General features: G+C 42.5%; 1 protein-coding gene across 1 annotated transcript in view; it reads right to left on the bottom strand.

The window, feature by feature from the left end:
* LOC149318817 (catenin alpha-3-like) overlaps positions 1 to 19,714 on the bottom strand; it is a gene marked incomplete at its 3' end in the record, with an annotated part of 238,323 nt that overhangs the window by 43,652 nt on the left and 174,957 nt on the right. The window contains exon 7 of the mRNA XM_089508358.1: positions 16,220 to 16,483. Coding sequence (XP_089364484.1) covers positions 16,220 to 16,483 — 264 coding nt within the window. The remainder of the gene's footprint in view (positions 1 to 16,219; positions 16,484 to 19,714) is intronic.

Here is a 19,714-nt window from a genome sequence, read left to right as displayed (position 1 = left end):
ATAAAGTAAGATTGTGTCTTAGGATGTTTCCATTCAAAATTCTTGGCCAAATTATTTTAGTACATGGTGGCAGAAATTATCAAATGTCCTTGGAGGCATACCAAGGGAAACTAGTGGAGGGGAGGATATTGCTAAGCATGAGAAAAGCAGGCAATTATTCCCTTTCAGAAGGCCCTGTTAAATGCCCTTCATCATTCTATACAAGGCCAATTAAAATAAATATATGAAGACAGTTCCAACTCAGCCTTTTTCAAAGAGAATCCATCCTGATGTTTTGAACTATAACCCCAGGAGTCCCTGACCACTGGCCATGTGAAATGGGACTGATGAGAGTTTAAATCCAGGGTGTGAGAAGGAGGGTGAAACATTTACAAAACAGTAGAATCATTGTAATCACAACCTCAATAATTCTAAAGTCCTTAGGTATGTTTCAATGCATAAACATCTATCTACATTGTTCCTGCTCTCACTGTCTACTGTAATCTTCAAATGATCATGGGGTTGTAAGGAGCAGGGTCAATCAGCATGGTCCTGTTCCCTTGTTCATTTTAAAACAAGGTTTGAAAAGGGATCATTATCAGAATGCACAGCATGCTCATTAAACACTCTTAACATTAATGTAACCGTGCATTTTCATATTTTATTCTAATGTCAAGCCACGGCACTGTTTAGTCATTCACATTCACAGGGACAAGATACCATTGCACATTTAAATTCCTAGTGACTGCAACTTGCAATGAATTAATGTTTTACAACACAATAATAGATAAATAAAATAATATCATATAGTTTATGGAAATAGGCTGCACCATCTTAGCACAAAATGTACCTGTTCAATAAAGAATGCTCTTTGTAATCTTTTTCGTACACAGACCAGAAATTTAAATCAATCCCTTAGGGTCATAGTAAATAACAATCCATCACCACTAGCATTTCCATAAGATGTACATAAATATAATATGAAAAACAAGTCCATATCTACCAGTTGCAACTCAATACATACAGATGTTTTTCATTGCTTAGTAGTCATCATATTCTCTCCTTAGAAAAATTCTGCTCTCCCACAATTAACTGTTCATAAACTTTAAATCAGATTTGGACTAAAGTTCATTTCAAACAGAGGACTGTCTTCTGTGCAGGACCTTTAAATATAGCAGAAGATCTCAAATTATGGTCCTCTGAGTATTTGGACTTAAAGTCCAAGAAGTCAGCATAACTAGTACTAAGGAATTATGGGAGCTGATGTCTAAGAACTTTATCGCACACCATTTTCCCCCCGTTATGGGAACTGGAAGGGGACTCTTGGGGCCGCACGCGACCTGCAAAAAGATGGATTTTATCACACAGCAAATTGTCCTCAAAAGGGCCCCGTTCCATCCCCCGGTTCCAAGCCGTCCCTGTTCAGTGCTGAGGGACATTAAATGTTCTGGTCGGAAGTCTTCCGCATGAGGTAATTGGCACCCCTCAGTACTGAACCGGGACGGCTTGGCGCCGGGGGATGGAACGGGGCCCTTTTGAGGACTATTCACTGTGCAATAAAATCCATTTTTTGCAGGTTGCGCACAGCCCCGAGAGTCCCCTTCCAGTTCCCATAACGGGGAAAAATGGTGTGCGATAAAGTTCTAAATCATCTGCAGCACCAATGATTGAGGAGTACTGAAAGTCCTCTGTAAGGCAAGACACATGAACAACCTACTACAGCTGTCATAGAAAATAGAAGATCTCTAAATAGTGTTTAATATGTGCTAATTCAGAATCGCTTCTCCGATTATTCACAGTGATGCAGGATAGTACAGCTCTCCCTTAATCTTAGCCCAGATGTTTGTGGGTTAAGTGTTTGAAGGACCATGTATGCTGATGGCATTTAAGTCAGGTTGTTGTTAAAGGGGATCTGTTGGTTCTTTTGACAATGTGTCTTTTAGTGTAATCTGCATTTTAATCTGTTTTAACTATGGGCTCTTCCAGATGGAGCATATGGAGCAGGAAACTGTGGTATTTGTTGCTGCAGTTGTTGGGGAAGGGGGTTTTAAATATCCAAATGAGGTTTCTGTCATCCCAGGGCTAGTCTACACATGAATATATTATGTGAATTGTTGCAGATTTATATACATTTTCATCATTGCTTAATTGTCTTCATTTTCCTGTGCAAATTTGCATCTCTTCATCCTCCCTCTGCCGAAAATGTGCACCCTTGCAGATACTCCAGTAAAAACTGCAATCTTCTGTAGAATTTGGCTCCATCCGCACTGCAGAAATAATCCAGGATAACATCACTTTAACAGCCATGGTTCAATGCTATGGAATTCTAGGAATTGTCATTTTGTAGGACTTTTAGCCTACTCTGTCATAGAGTTCTGGTGACACAATAAACTCTAAATCCCAGGATTCCACAGCATTGAGCCATAGGAGTTAGAGTAGTGTCAAACTGGATTATTTCTTCAGTGTGAATCCTTGAGTAGTCCTTGAGGCATTTTTTTTTTGGGGGGGGGGCACAAAAAGGCCGAATGCCTCTGAATTGTGTGTGGAGGGATTGCACTCTGTTCAAACAGAATGATGAGAATTTAAATCATGTAGACAAGCCCCCAGGCTATTTTCTGGCAATTCCCAGTACCAGCTGCACAATTTTATTCTTACCTTCAAATTGATTTTTTTAACAACAACAACAAAAATCAAGACATATCACAACAATATACTCACTTTTCTTCTCCTCCTCTCCTTTTAATCATTTTTAAATTTTATTTAACTTTTGTAGATTTGTAGTGCTATAATGCAGCAGAGCAAGGACACTTTTGCATTATCTCTATAGTTCGGTTGTTGCTGCTGCTGCTACTGCTGCTGTTGCATGCCTTCAAATCATTTCTGACCAGTGGCAACCCTAAGGCAAAGCTATCATAGGATTTACTTGGTAAGATTTATTCAGAGGAGGTTTTCAATTACCCTTCTCTGGGGCTGAGAGAGTACGACTTGCCCAGGGTCACCCAGTGAGTTTCTATGGCTGAGCTGAGATTCAAACCTTGTTCTCCTAGTTCTAGTCCAATGCTCACACCACTGTACCATGCTTGCTCTCCAACTTGGGGGGGGGGGGGGGTAACAATTCAGATAGAAGAAAAATTGCCGTTAAAGCCATAGTTACAAGTTTTTAAAAAACACCTTTGGGAAACAGTGCAGATCCACAAAATTGCTATGAACAACTTCCCAAAACTGAGTAGATGCAGAGACAGCAAGCAAAAACTGGCAAAATCTGGCAAAATCCAAGTCGCTCTATCACAAGAACATCTTTAGACCAATCTGAAACACTCCTGCATTGCTTTTGTTTGGCGTCACCATTGTTAGCTACCCTCAGTGCTATTACTCTGGCAGAAAAGTGGTGTATGCATTTAACAATATAAATAAATAAGAATATAAGGATGTTTTTATACTTTCTATAAAGTAAGTTTTTTTCGGGGGGGGGGGGAAGGAACACATCAAGAGGCGCCCTCTCTTCATTATGTGTGTGTCCACTTGAAAAATCGGTGGAACTGTTTTATTTGCAAAATAAATTAATGCCATTTTGTTTATCAAAAGGCATTGCCAATTTTATAATATACAAATTAAGCAAACCAGCATCCTAATTTATGAAAATGGCAGCAGGCATTAGAAATTCATTAAGTTATTACATTTCTTTTACATATTAAAAAAAAGCACTGTCCCTTCTCACAGCAGGGTAAGGATGCCTGATTTGAAAGGAAATTTGTACACTAGAAAAACAGCTCTTTGGGGAATCTGCCAACTGCATAGAAATCCTTGAAAAATAGGAATATTTAATTAAGCAAGAAATATCTCTTCCTATGGTTTCTTTCACAATGAACATCAAGAAACTGCTGTGCCATTACACAACCTTCATTTGGGGAGCTATGTGTTGTGAGAAGTTCCATACTATAACGAAAGCAGCTTACACATTTCTACCAGAGTGTCTGATTTGCACCGGCTGAGATGGTTAACAGACAACTGAGGTTTTCCCTATTAGTTTTGTTAATTTGTAGCTTGCTGTTTGTATATAGTCAGATTAGAGTCTGGATTAGTCGACCCACTAACTCTGAGGACAGCCATGGAATGAATATACAAATAACTTATTTCTGATAATCCGAAGGAAATGAATATGAGATAAGGGGCGAGATAGACTTTCCAGTGTATAAAATATGTGCTTCTTATCGGAATTCAATTGTGTAATACTGTTTATAAGATACACTTATACCACTTATACTAAATGGATTATAAAATAATAAATATATTACATATATTAATAAATATATTAATAGATATATTAATTAATAAATATATTAATAAATGTTGAAGAAATACATAGTAGAAATTCTAAGCTAATCATAGCTCCTGTTATTTTCCTGGATCCTGAGAGTCAAAACAATTGTGAATAGAAGTCATTTTGCTGATCTACCTGCTCAGATTATACTGTGGTCAGGCCTTTTTCAAAGTATGGAGCATCCCTGCTTGGGAACATTTTGTACCACAGGCCAGTAGCTTGAAGCATTCTATGGTGTGTGTAATGTGAATTAAGTCTTTAAGAAAACTAGCTATGGTCCAAAACACACTGCAGAAATAATCCAGTTTGAGACCACTTTAACTGCCCTGGCTCAGTGCTAGGGAATCCTGGGAATTGTAGTTTCTTCTTGCACCAGTGACAGAGAAGGCTAAATGTCTCACATTCCCTAGCATTTAGCCAGGACAGTTAAAGCAGTCTCAGACGGGATTACTTCTGCAATGTGTTTTGGACCTGTGTTGAAAGGTTTTAATTAGAAAAAGGTAAAGGGTTTTTTAATAAATGGAAATATAACAGTAACTAAGTACAGTGGCCCCTCCACATTTGCTGGGGTTAGGGGTGAAGGAGCGTCATGAATTTGGAAAAACCACAAATAAAAAAACAGTGCAGTTGGCCCTCCACATTCACGGGGGTTAGGGGAAGAAGACCCCAGCGAATGTGGAAATACTGCAAACAACCTGCCCTCCCTGCGGGGAATTTAAACTGGAAAGGCTTGGGAGAAGCATCTCTCAAATCTTTCTAGTGTAGGAGAGGCTTCAGGTTTAATATTCATGAATACCAAAATTGCAAATGTCAAACCGGTGAAATAATAATAATAATAATAATAATAATAGTCAACATCCACCATAGAGCACAACTTTATGGTCAGCGTCTAGCAGAGTTGTGCTGGATGACCTAAAGATTCCTAGAGAGAACATATTAATCAAAACCCCAAATAATCAAATCATTTCAGACAATAAATGCTACTTTTTTCACAAGCCGGACTGCAATTGTAGTTCAGCATTCTGAAGAGAAACCATTCCTATTGGAGAAGTGAACTAAAGGAACAGTGATCACTGTTAATCTCTGTAAATCAGGAGTGGGCAATTTATGGCTCTCCAGGCTACAATCTCATCAGTCCTTGCCAGTAAAGCTAATAGGGAGGGAAGATAGGAAAAGCAATCCATCAGTATCTGGGGGTAATCTTATATACATGTGCTTAGAATTCTAGAGTCTGAAGGGATCACAAAGGTTACAAAGTCCAACCCCCTATCAATGCAGGAATCTACAACCAAAGCACTTCTAACAGGGGGCCACCCAATCTTTGAAAAACTCAAAACAAAGGAATATCTAACCGCTTGTAGTTATTACACTGCTGAACCAAGAGGAACTGCTTCTGGATTGGAATAACCTTTCGTGCAATTTGAACCCAATGGTTTGGGCTCTATACTCTAAGAAAGCAGAAAACAGCAGAAATACCCTTGAGATATTTTAAAATAGCTATCATGTCACCTCTTGGTCTTCTGTTCTCCAGGGTAAACATACTGTCTGGATCACTTCAGTTTGTCAATACCCTTCTTAAACTACAGTGCCCAGAAATAGGCATAATAATTCTGGTGTGGTCTCACCAAAGCAGAAAAGAGTTTTACTATTACGTCTCTTGCTCTGGGCACTAAAGTTCTGTCAATACAGCCTAGAATTACATTGCTTTTTTTTTTTGCCACACATCATACCCTTGACTCAGGTATAGCCTCTTATCTATTAATACAATCCCATACCTTTTCAAACATATTGATGCAACTCCAGGTGTCATCTTTCCTATATCTGTGCATCTGGGGTTTCCCTCCCAGCCACCCAAATAGAATACTTTACGTATATGCTTACTGAAATAAATTTTGTTACTTCTGGCCAGTTTTACAACCTGTTCAAGTTACCTCGGATTCTGAATCTGTCTTATGAACTATTAGCAACCTCTCCCAGTTTGGCATTATCTGCAAATTTAATGAGCACACCATCTATTTCTTCACGTGACTCAAAAATTATTACAATCCTGCACAATCCCACACCACTTCTCTAGAACAATGAAGAAACACTGGTGAGAAGCAATGACTGGTATGGTTAGTCAATCAACCACAAGTTAGAGAGAAAAATGATAGACAGATTTAATTTATACCCCACTCACTCTTCCTCTTAAGAATGCAAGAACTTACTCTGCATCAAGCCCACTTCTTATCAGGTTGTCTCCAAGAATACAGTTGGTAACTTTACCAAAACACTAATTGAAATATTCCTCTGAAACCCAAGCTGTTAAGTTTTATAAAAAACAGATAAGGTTAGTTTGGCATGGCTTGTTTTTCAGAAACATATGCTGGTTCCTAGCAACCCCAGAATTCTTTTCTAAGGGCTCACAGTTTGATTGTTCCATCATATGTTCTAGATTCTAGGACATTTTCTAGTTGCTGCTGCAGGCTAGCTGTTCACTAGTTGCCTAGACCTTCTTTTTGCCTCTGTTTCTGAATGTGGATACAACTTTTGCTCTACTCCAGTCAACAAGGCCCTCACCAGTTCTCAACAGAGCTCAGCGGAGGTTACTTCTGAGCAGACAAGCAGAGGATTGTGCTATTGCTGTAATTTACTGCATCTGCAATTCCAATATTCCAATTCAAGGGTAAGCAGCACTTGAAAACACTAGAATTGGTAACTAAGCCACTAAGATCTTTATGATCAAAGTGAAGAGGATAGAGAAAATGGTTGTTATTTCCTCTTCAAAATGGTTAACTTACTTTAATAGTTATTAAATTCCATACTGGTAAATATTTTAGAGAACCAGTGTGGCATAATGGTTTGAGTATTGGACTGCAACTCTGGAGACCAGGGTACAATTCTGCACTCAGCCATAAAACCCACTGGGTGACCTTGAGCAAGTCACATACTCTCGGCCTCGGGGAAGGCAATGGCAAACCTCCTCTAAACTAATCTTGCCAAGCAAACTCCATGACAGGTTCGATTTAGGGTCGCCATAAATCAGAAACAATTTGAAGGCACACAAGAACAACATCTTAGCCTTTCATATTCATTAACTTGTATAGATGAGGTATTTAAACAAAATACAGATATGCCTGACTCTTGATGGAATGTCTTTAATTCTTAAAAGCAAATCCAGTTAAGTGTTTATGCTTCCTTCATAAAAAATTAAGAGAGGAGAAAGACAGATGGTAAAGAGCTATTTCATTATCTCGTTGAGCTTTCCGACAGGAATCTGATACGTGTCAAGCATCTCTGTATTGATCAGTTTAAAGGAAACAGTAATGAAATCAATACAAATGAATGAACATTTGCAGTAGACAGATCGGATCAAACAGATTTTCTAATGTGCCCTGCCTGAGTGCTTTGTGCGTCTTGCTCCAGTGGAATTAATGGAGTAGTGAGAAGATTAAAGGTTTAAAGTGAATGTTTAGGTTCCAACTTTCTTTTCCACTAACTTTCTAGAGTTTTGCGCCAAGAGATGGCATCATCTCAAATGCTCATTACACCTTCACTTAAATCTGGAGTTCACTTCAGGTTAAGAGTTCTCCAGGGCCAGTCTCAGAAAATAATATGGGACAAGGGACATCTAAAGAAGAGGAGAACTTTAAAACCCCTGGAAGTCTCCTGCAGTTTTCCTCTTAATGAATTATTTCCCCTCATTATATACAAGCATCTCAGGAAGCAGAAATCTATGGAAGCTTATATTACAATTTCTTTCACTCACTACTTTATCACATGGGGAAAATTGGAAGCTTAAACTGGACAGAAGCTGGGGTTATCCAGGGTAGAGTAAAGTGCTTTTAACTCGTTGTTGTGCTCTGTGTATGATAAACAATTGCCTATTTGTGTGCTTTTCCGGGATGTCAACACTTTAACCATTTTTGGGATGCAAGCACATAGGTCCCCATGTGAGACAATGATGGAAAGGAAAGTAGAAGATGGAAGCAATGGAGTACAATAAACAAGGGAGGAGAGCATGGCCAAGGTGCAATATGGGCATCCTGTGATATTTCCATGAATTTGTACCCTTTTTGTCATCAGTATACAAACTGATGGCAAACACACACTCACGCACATGCACACACACACTGTAGTAATCTAATAAGAGTACAGTAGCATTAGAAATGACTGTGTATGACAAAACATGGTGATGGTGGTGGTAGTTGACCACAAATCTCCACATTACATGGTTCCCATTCTACTATTTATCCCCTCCCAGCAATCCTAAAAGGTAGATTTGCTGAGATATAATGATATCTCAAATGATAAATTCCATGACTAAATAAGGATTTGAATTTATGTTGCTGTTTCAAGTCCAGCACTAGAAACATTATTCTATTGGTTCTCTCAAAAGAGTAGTTACTATAAGAAAAAAGAGCAAGGCTGATTCGCTCCCAGAATTTGAGAGGCTGTTAATATGGCAAAACTATTTACTGAGAGTTATGGCTGGCCACAAACCCTGCAGCAAGAAATGGATCTGTGCTTCCTTTTTCTTTAAACCCCAATCCAGTCTGCATGGTACACAGGTGCCTTCTCCAGAAAGCTAAGAGCACTCTAAGACACTTTCCAGAAATGGAAATGGTAAAGTTTCTGGGAGCATTCTGGAGCTGTAGTGCTGTACAGCAATGCTTCTTAAGGTATCTGGGAGACTGAATGTTTTTTCCCCAGTGTGCCAGGGACTAATATGTTTGTGCTCATTGGCTAATTGTTTCTTTCTTTCCTGGAGACTCTCCAAGGACCAAAAGTTGACATTTCAGAGATAGATATCAGTTCATGGACCACCACTTTGAGTAGCACTTCTCTATAGTTCATCATCTCTCATCACTTAATGTACATATTGTCTTTATATACTGCACTGGGTAAATACATAAATCATGGAGTTGAACCAGCAGACAAGATCTCACTGCTGTCATCACCACCCCGGTCCATACACTAGTATCTTTTCATATGTCATATCATCTGAACAGAACAATGAACTTAAGAAAACACATGACTCCTAGGAACATGCTCAGCATTAAAAATTAGGGAAGGAAGCATCCCAAACCGTGAAGTAGTAGTGCTCTGATATAACCAAAATTCTGAAAGAAGGCTGATTAAAATAATAAACTGAAAGCTGTGGAAAGTGAGCTGAAAGTGCAGTTGGTTTGAATATATCAAAATAATTGACCATCTGTTTTAATGAAGGTTTTAAATATTCAATGATTACCTTAGTAGTATTATACTATTTTATTAAAAGCACAACTATATAGAATGGTTAAAATTTTGTTGAAGTTTTAGAAGTATCCAGAGCCACCTTAGATTATGCCCAACAATAAATTCTGTCTTACTTGATATGAAAGATATTAGGAAACCTTCTAGACAGTACTTGTTGAGTAAGCTCTTTCACACATTTCCACACTATAAACATTTAATGAGATTGGCTCCCAACAGACTGTTTACTACCATCCATTTATTTCATGGCACTTTATTTGCAATGCAGAAGCAAGATAGAGCAAAGGTTATTTCAGGTTCTTATCCAATGCCATTTTCCCATAAATAAAGAAAAATGAAATCATTTAATTTTAAATGCATTCTTAAAAGGTTAAATACTCAATCAATTTTGCTTTATCTAACTCAACCAGCCTCAGGTGCCATGTGCACTATTTGGGTAAAAGCTACATAGAAAATTCTATAAACAAAAGACATCTAACAACACAGAGAAAAAACAGGAACCAAGAAGATATATGTGAGTGTTTTGCTAACACAAGGGAGCAGTTCCCTTACACCTCCGGCCCTCTTCCAAAAAATTAAAACCCCCTTTGGATCAGCAGCCCTTTTAATAGTAGAGAGATGGAGAGAGATTTTGCTACTCTACTATTACTGATCAACATTGAAGCTTTCACCACTTTATATATTTCACCATACATGTATTTATACATTTTAACAAAGGAAGAGAGAACCTGGGACACACGCGCGTGCACACACATAATGTTGCTGTACTCTAGTTTCCATCAGCCCCAGCCAACATTGGCAACTGAACATAAATAATGTGATTTGTAGTACAATTATTTTAAAATGGATGGTAAAAACATCAAAATGGTCTATGCTTTTCTGTACCTTGGCTTAATCATGAATCAAAATGGAAAATGTAGTCAAGAAATCAGAAGACTTGAAAGTGCAAAAGAATTAGATAAGATCCTCAAGTGTGAAGATTTATCACTGAATACCAAAATCAGGATTGTCCATGTCATAGTATTTCTGATTTCTATGTATGGTTGTGAAAGTTGGACAGTGTAGAAAATTGACAGGAAGAGAATCAATTCATTTGAAATGTAGTGCCGGAGGAAAGTTCTATGGCAGGGGTTGGCAACCTACGGCCCGCGGGCCGGATGCGGCCCGCGAGCACTGTAGGACCGGCCCCTGGCTGACCCTGCCGCCGATTGCTGCCGCCGGAGCGCTCCTTTTCCCCGCACCTCTGGGCTCCCAGGGGGCGGGGGCAAGCGCTGGGGCCGCCAGAGCGCTCCTTCCCCCCGCCCCCTGGGATGGCCTCTGGGCTCCCAGGGGGCGGGGGCAGGCGCTGGGGCCGCCGGAGCGCTCCTTCCCCCCGCCCCCTGGGATGGCCTCTGGGCTCCCAGGGGGCGGGGGCAAGCGCTGGGGCCGCCGGAGCGCTCCTTCCCCCCGCCCCCTGGGATGGCCTCTGGGCTCCCAGGGGGCGGGGGCAGGCGCTGGGGCCGCCGGAGCGCTCCTTCCCCCCGCCCCCTGGGATGGCCTCTGGGCTCCCAGGGGCGGGGGCAAGCGCTGGGGCCGCCGGAGCGCTCCTTCCCCCCGCCCCCTGGGATGGCCTCTGGGCTCCCAGGGGGCGGGGGCAAGCGCTGGGGCCGCCGGAGCGCTCCTTCCCCCCGCCCCCTGGGATGGCCTCTGGGCTCCCAGGGGGCGGGGGCAGGCGCTGGGGCCGCCGGAGCGCTCCTTCCCCCCGCCCCCTGGGATGGCCTCTGGGCTCCCAGGGGGCGGGGGCAGGTGCTGGGGAAGAAGGAGGAATGGAGGAGGAGGAGGAGGGAGGAAGGGAAGAGGAAGGATGAAGAAGAGGAGGAAGAAGGAGGAAGGAAGGAAGGAGCAGGAGGAGGAGGGAGGGAGGGAGGATGAAGAAAAGGTGGAAGAAGGAGGAAGGAAGGAGGGAAGGAGCAAGAGGAGGAGGGAGGGAGGGAGGATGAAGAAGAGGAGGAAGAAGGAGGAAGGAAGGAAGGAGCAGGAGGAGGAGGGAGGGAGGGAGGATGAAGAAGAGGAGGAAGAAGGAGGAAGGAAGGAAGGAGCAAGAGGAGGAGGGAGGGAGGGAGGATGAAGAAGAGGAGGAAGAAGGAGGAAGGAAGGAAGGAAGGAGCAGGAGGAGGAGGGAGGGAGGGAGGGAGGGAGGAGGAGGAGGAGGAGGAAGATGAAGACATGCATCTGAAGGTGAGACAGTGTGACTTTCCAAAGTGCATTTCTGTGTATTTTCAGTGCTTTCAATGCTGAAAGGTGTGCTTTTACAAGGAGAGTGGTAGTGATGATGATATGTCAGTTTGTGGGACATGCAGTCTTTCTGAAGGTGAGACAGTGTGACTTTCTAAAGTGCATTTCTGTGTATTTTCAGTGCTTTCAATGCTGAAAGGTGTGCTTTTACAAGGAGAGTGGTAGTGATGATGATGTGTCAGTTTGTGGGACATGCAGTCTTTCTGAAGGTGAGACAGTGTGACTTTCCAAAGTGCATTTCTGTGTATTTTCAGTGCTTTCAATGCTGAAAGGTGTGCTTTTACAAGGAGAGTGGTAGTGATGGTGATATGTCAGTTTGTGGGACATGCAGTCTTTCTGAAGGTGAGACAGTGTGACTTTCCAAAGTGCATTTCTATGTATTTTCAGTGCTTTCAATGCTGAAAGGTCTGCTTTTACAAGGAGAGTGGTAGTGATGGTGATATGTCAGTTTGTGGGACATGCAGTCTTTCTGAAGGTGAGACAGTGTGACTTTCCAAAGTGCATTTCTGTGTATTTTCAGTGCTTTCAATGCTGAAAGGTGTGCTTTTACAAGGAGAGTGGTAGTGATGGTGATATGTCAGTTTGTGGGACATGCAGTCTTTCTGAAGGTGAGACAGTGTGACTTTCCAAAGTGCATTTCTATGTATTTTCAGTGCTTTCAATGCTGAAAGGTGTGCTTTTACAAGGAGAGTGGTAGTGATGGTGATATGTCAGTTTGTGGGACATGCAGTCTTTCTGAAGGTGAGACAGTGTGACTTTCCAAAGTGCATTTCTGTGTATTTTCAGTGCTTTCAATGCTAAAAGGTCTGCTTTAACAGTGAGAGTGGTTTCGGCCTTCCCCTTCGGCTGAAAGGGCACCTTGGAGCCCTTTCGGCTGAAAGAAGGGGCGAAGGAGGAGAGGGCAGGCACACGCCTCCTCCTCCCCGTGGGGCTTTGGCAGCCCTGAGGTGTCTTTCGGAGGACACCTCAGGCCTGGCAAAGCCCCAAGGACAGGAGCTGGGGCCGCGTGCCTGTTGCTCCTGCCCCTCACGGGCCCTTACTGTTTCTCTGAGAGGCAGCTGGGGGCCACGGAAGGGCAGGAGGAGCAGGCACACGCCTGTCACCCCCTCTCCCAATCCCCCCCTTCTAACTGTCTCTCAGACAGCGGGAGGTTGGGAAAGGGAGCAGAGAAAGCCCCGCCCCCAGAGGGTGGAAGCTCCGCCCCTGGCATGCAGCCCCACCCCCAGAGGGTGGAAGCTCCACCCCCGGCACACAGTCCCGCCCCTGGAGGGTGGAAGCTCCACCCCTGGCATGCGGCCCCGCCCCCAGAGGGTGGAAGCTCCACCCCCGGCACGCGGGCACGCCCCCAGAGGGTGGAAGCTCCCCCCCCTTTCGGCCCCCCAGTTGTCTCAGGGACAGCAACCCGGCCCCCGGCTCAAAAAGGTTGCCTACTCCTGTTCTATGGACACCATGGACAGCCCAAATGACAAATAAATGAGTTCTAGAACAAACTGAGCCTGAACTCTCCTTGAAGCCAAAATGGGGCTATCGTGCTTTGTAGCTATCATAAGATGGCATGACTCATTGGAGATGTTAATGATTGGGAAAGTGGGAAAGAGCAGAAAAAGGCAGCAGGAAATGAGAAAGACAGGTAAATAGATTCAATTCAGGAAGTCACAGCTCTGAGTGTGCAGGATCTGAGCTGGGTTGTTAATAGCAGGATGTCTTGTAGGTCTCTCATTCACAGAGTCACCATAAGTCAAACCTACGTTGATGGCACTCAACAGCAAACAATTACAGCCCAATTACATCTGGAGAGTCATATGTTCCCTGCCCATATTAAGACATACAGTGCATTTAAGAAATATCCAAAGAGGTCCCCATTTGTGCAATTCTCCTCACCTTTTGGTTTGGGATGAAAATTACATGAACCAAGTCTCTTTTTTTTTCATTCAGACATTAAGTTGCTCTTGCATACTTTGTATTATGTGCATGGAAGGGGCATGAAAGAGTCCATGTTCTATTCCTCTGCCACATGGAGAGGATCATTCAGCCAGGAACTACATGGAAAGGGCCACATTTATGTCTTTCAGCATTTGTCAGAAAGTTTAATAGGATGACAAATACATTTTCTTACATCCTATGAAGGGAAAGGGAAAGCCAGAGACAGTTACATCACCTGTATCACTAGGGTTGGTGTCACCTGGTGCAGGTGCCTGGAAAGGGCTGCTAGGAGGTAGCAAATTGTCCCGATATTCCTACCCTCCTGCTGCCTCACTCACCTGCCCCTAGGTCAGCTGGACACTGTGTGGCTAGATCCAGAAAGGGGGCAGGGGCAGGGGCCAGTGGACAGGGTTAGGGGCCTGGGCCTATCCTGCCTACCCTTTCCTCTCCTACTATTGCCTCGCTCACCTGGCTGCCCATCCAGACCGGGAAAGTGTTGCTGTGGGGTGGGAGGGCAAGCAAAGCAGTGAGAAGGAAGGGAAGGGAGGGTGGGGATTCTCATTTAGACTTCTCCACGGCTGTGGCTTCCTTAGCCAAGGGAGTCAATGTAGCAGCGAAGAAGGGGCAGGAACCAGTGGCATAGTTATAAGTTCATCGCAGCTGACTGTGCCAGTAGTGTCACTTGGGGGGGAGGGTACAGGGGGTGAGCCAAACTGGGTGGGACCACAGAAGGGGTGACACCACAGAAGAGGAGGTGATACCTGCCCCCCACTAGGCCTTCAGCTCGCTCTGCAGCCACAGTAGGGCTTTCTGGGCTGCCAAGGGACTACTGGGCTTTCTGGGCCACCAGCGGTGCATGGACTCCATCCTCCTGGCTGCCGCGGGGCTTTGTGGGCCATCGGGGATGTGTGGGGCCTCCTCTCCTGGACATGGCAGGGCTTTCTGGACCAACAGGAGCATGTGGGGCCCGTTCTCCCGGTTGCCACGGGGCTTTCTGGACTGTCGGGGGCACACGGGGAACACTCTCCTGGCCACTGCAGGGCTTTCCTGGCCCAGAGGTCCAACCCCCAGGAGCCCCACCCGCCTGCACTGAGTGACACCAAGTCAGGATACACTACTGGCCTTTGCCCACCCATTAAGGTTTTACCATACTGGGGCTATCTTGGCCAAGGGAGCAATGGGGCAGAACGGGCAGGCACCGGTGGTTGTGTTGATCTACTGTTGCCAGTCAGAAGCCAGCCAGGTGGGAAAGGGAGGTGATGACAGCATGAAGAGGAGATGTCAACTCTCTTTCCAGACCCAGAAGGGGCTGCTGGAGGGCAGCAGCACCATATACCCCAGTGGCTCCCCTTCTGAAGTATCACCCAGTGTGGCTCACATTCCCTACACTCACCTAATGACATCCCTGAACTACAAAATATATGTTCACTCAAATAATATCAAATGCTTCATGAGTAATGTGGAGATTCAAGAATACTTCTTATTTTTTGGCTCAAATTTGAAGCAAATCAGAACACACCTTCCTGTCAGGATCCATATCATGACAAAATTTAGGAAGTAGCCTAAGGGCTGCCTAACTTGTTTAAATACAGTGCACCAGCATGTGCTGGAAGCCGTGCTGGAAAAAAGCCTTGCGCACCCCAGAAGAAGCACCCCACAGGCACAAGCCCCATTACTTCTAATGGGGCTCAAACATACACGTTTTTTTCTCTTATGCAGGGGGGCAGAACAGATCCCCCGCATAAGAGAAGGGCCCACTGTATATATTTTAAGCATAGACAACTAGTAGATACTTCAAGCAGCTAAACAGCTTAGCTGCTGCCAGATACACTAAATGAAGAAGGAATATCATGTTGCTCAAATGCTGATGCATGCCACTGTCTCATGATGTGTTGTGAACAAATAGGATGTGGGAGGGAAGAAAATGTGTTTTGTACCGCAGGACAATAGCTTGTAGCACTAAGAGTTTAGGGGGATTAATTAATTAATAACTAATTGGTTATTTTCGAGCAGGAGTAATTCTCCTGCATTCCGAAGTCCTAATGATTCTCCAAAACCAGAGTAGTACAAAGCCTTCCAAGGGAGGACATTGCGTAGCTAATGTGATGCAGATTCTGCCCTTCCAGTTCTAGTCTGGACAACTGCAAAATCAAAGAGATAGTTTGATTTATTCACTATTATATTTACATTTTTACAATGTTGTAGCTTTGGAATTATAACTGCAGCTAACTGATTTTTTAAAATATTTTTCCAAGATCTAAAGAAGTTTGTGTTCATAAGTTGGCTTACAAGGAGAACAAAGCAAAACAAATCTGCCCCAATAAAAAGATATGAACACTACCCAAAATAAATTATCCAGGGGTTTTTGAGACCACTCCCATGAAACTGACCACATGTTTCAAAAAGCTCTGGGGTGCCACTTTACACACACACAATTTATTTTAGGACTTTCTGCAAAGTGTGTTGCAGTGCTATGTATTCACCTACCTCAAGTTCATCAAGGGCACTTCCAAGAGTCGATGCCTGTGATATGGGCTGCATCTTTTGGATTTCAATTCCTTGAGAAGCATTAGAAATGACATCAAGAGCATTCTGTATTTCATTACAAACAGAGTCCTTGCTGGCTGCAAGAGACGCAATGTCTGAGTGTTCTAAACAAGCTGAACAAATTGAATGGAGAAGAGGTGATTTTTCCTTCAGAGAAGCACGTGCTGCTGCAATGTCATCTCGTTGATTGTTGGATTTTAAATCCTGCCAGGGAAAAGCAGAAGTTTGTCAGTTCGTGGTTTTAAGGGGGTAAATTATTAAACACTTAACTACTGAAAAATAATAAATTAATCATTTATTTGTGCAGGTCCTGAATGCAGCAAAGAAAAAGAAAGAGACTGATTAATCAAAGGGCAGAAAGTCCCAGATTTTGTTCCTGTTCTTTCCTATTTTATTTTGGAAATTCATACATGTTTTGTTTATCCCAAAATATTTTCTGTCCTGTCATGATCAAAGGCTTTTTATGTATTCCCCCTATGTCAGTTCATTTTAATCTAATATAAAATCGGAAAGAGCAGGAACAAAATCTGGGAATTTTCAATTAGGCTGGATGCAATACTTTCATTTATAAAATGGTTGATGTGTGTCTTCACGCCATTTCTGATTTATGGGAACCCTAAGGTGAACCTATCACATGGTTTTCTGATGCTGAGAGTGTGTGACAGTGGGTTTCCATGGCTGAGCAGGGATTCAAACCCTAGTTTCCAGAGTTGTAGTCCAATGTTAAAATGCCTATGCTACACCATACCTTGGGGAGGAAAGAAACAAAGGAAAAGGGAGTCAAGATCTGTTTGGTCTTCAATGTGCCCAGAATAGATGTAATTCTTAACTCAGAGAAAGGCTCCTCAGAACTGGAAGGACAACAACGGGGGAGAAATTTCACCAGATTTTAGGCCCACCTGACTTTAGGCCCACAAGAGTCCTTTTTCCCAAACAGAAAATGACAAAATGTCCATTTCAGATTTGAAAAATGCCAAGGGTGAAATTTTACTTCATGATAAGGTATAAAAGGTAGCTCTAATCTAGGGGTTAAAGTGGAGCTTGGGACAATTGCAAGAAAGGCAGAATATACCTGTATCCATGATAAAATGAATGGTCACTGTTACTATGAACATGTGAAAGACCTTGCTGAATCAGCCAGCTCTGCTTTTCCTAAGCAAATGCTTTTCTAGGTGGAGAGGACTACAACTACAACCATCTTTAGTCGGTAGGGTCACATCTGACCAAACAATAGCATCACCTCTAGTTCAAGGAGGTTATGGCAATATGCATACATTTACAGAAGCATACATTAATATTGTGAAGTCGAAGGCTTTCATGGCTGGCATCCATATTTTTTGTAGGTTTTTCAGGCTATGAGGCTGTGTCCTAGAAGGGTTTATTCCTGACATTTCGCCAGCAGTTGTGGCTGGCATCTTCAGAGAAATGAAAGTTACTTTCTTGAAAACTCTCTGAGCACTGGCAGCCAAACATTCATGGACCAGCATAAGTTCAAAGACCAGCACCTTGTGTAAGCGCTATGTAGCCAACAGTTTTTAACAGCTCATGACACTCCTAATTCTAGGATTCCATAGTAGACAGCCATGGCAAATAAAGTGGAATCAAACGCCTATAACTTTATAATGTTGATCCACTTGAAGGAAACTTGGCAGTATGTAAATAAATAAATAAAATAACACCTGTTTAGTGCACATAGCACATTATAAGCATATTAACCCATATTGCCTCACTAACCAAAATGCTGGTGCTCCTTGCTAAACTGATGCATCACAGAAGATTAGCACTGCCATTCTCCAGGATGCCTGGCTATCTGTGAACCTGACTGCTCTCAAGGCTCAAAGGTAAAGCAGTATTGTATTGTTATCCCACATACTGCAGATAGTGGAGCTTGTTTTAAAGCCATTTAATGCATCCATGGTTGAGGGGAGATGTAAACCTAAAGTAACTGTAGGAATATATATTTTAAATCTCTGAGTGAGTGATGCTCAAGGAAAATTGGGGCAAGTGGGGGGAGGTTAGAGAGAGCAAAAAAGGAAAGGGGGGGAAATAAGCAGCTTTTTTCAGGACGAAAATGTTGGCTACTTTTGCATAACACACTCTACTATGTAAGCAGAACCAAAACATAATTTTAAGAAGATTTCTGGAAAAAGCACCCAAGGCAAACACTTGTAACTCCACAAAACATCCTGGGATATATAATTACTAACTAGAGCATGCTGGCATCTCAGTCACAGATAAAAAGCTCAAATTTAATTTTCCTAGTCACACAAAGAAAATTAATCAATTCTTATAACTTTTTTTGGCAATTCAATTTATTTTCAGTCACATTTTACAGTACAAAAAAGAGGTAAGGAAAAAAAAAAGGGGGGGGGGATTTGCCTTTTCTTTTGCTTCCGAAAATGAAAACAATTATCATCTAGAGTCTTCCATGCCATTTCTATGTTCTGCTATAAAATCTCTCATAAATGCAATTTAATTACTTTCTAACAATACAATTAAGTTTAATGATAGTTGCATATGATTCAAGATCCATTAATATATTTTCTTCTGACATCCCTCCCATCCCCCACCAATATAAATGGAATTTGTTATGGGAAATGTGAATGCAATATTGTTGAAGGGCTTTGGCAACAGATTCCTGCCTCATGAATCTTGTGTTGCATGCTCAGCTTTTAAAGCTCAGGGGGTATAATTTTTCTAAGATCCATGTCCACTAATGATAAGAACCCTAAGTTTCCTACTTCTGAACTCTCTTCCTTGGACCACTTTCTACATGTGGTTCACTCATGGTTAGGGATAGAAAAGAACTTCATTGGACTTACATTCCTCTATGAAAATATCAGTGGCGAATCTCCCAACAGAATGAAGGACATCCTATCCCAGAAATCCATACATTTTAGTCACTTGTGATGGCGGGTCTTAATTATGGCCTGCTTCCTATTAAGGTGTAGCTAAAATTAGCAACAATAAAAATTTATATAGCAAAATGTGAATGTAGCAAACCACATTTATAGTCTTCATAAAGCACTGACTCCCCAGTTTTGGAGGTACAGTACTATTCTCCAAAAAGACCCAAAAATGCAATTCCAAGAATGTCTAGCCAGCACAGACAGGGCTTCTTGGAACTGCAATCAAATAGCATATGGGAATCCAAGTTTGGGAATCATTCTTCTTAAATGGATGTTTGAAGAATTCATAATGATTAGCAGGAAGTCATTCGAAAATTACTCTTATTTTCCACTTGTACAAAATGCACAAATCCAGTGCATTTGGGTGCAAAAATACCACTGGCTTCTGGAAGCAAAGCTTTGTAATGATAATCTTTCCATGCCACACCACTTTAGAATGGAGACAGTTTGTAAATGAGGCTACCTGGACATAGTATTGAATGCTGTTGCAGCAAAGCCCATATAAATGAATGATATCAACAAATAG

This window comes from Sceloporus occidentalis, unplaced genomic scaffold (assembly GCF_023333645.1).
Source record: "Sceloporus occidentalis isolate IW3139 unplaced genomic scaffold, rSceOcc1.0.p SCAF_2, whole genome shotgun sequence".
Taxonomy (NCBI): Eukaryota; Metazoa; Chordata; class Lepidosauria; order Squamata; family Phrynosomatidae; genus Sceloporus; species Sceloporus occidentalis.
Note: the sequence above shows the minus strand (reverse complement) of the source record. Positions and strands in the feature narration are given on the sequence as shown.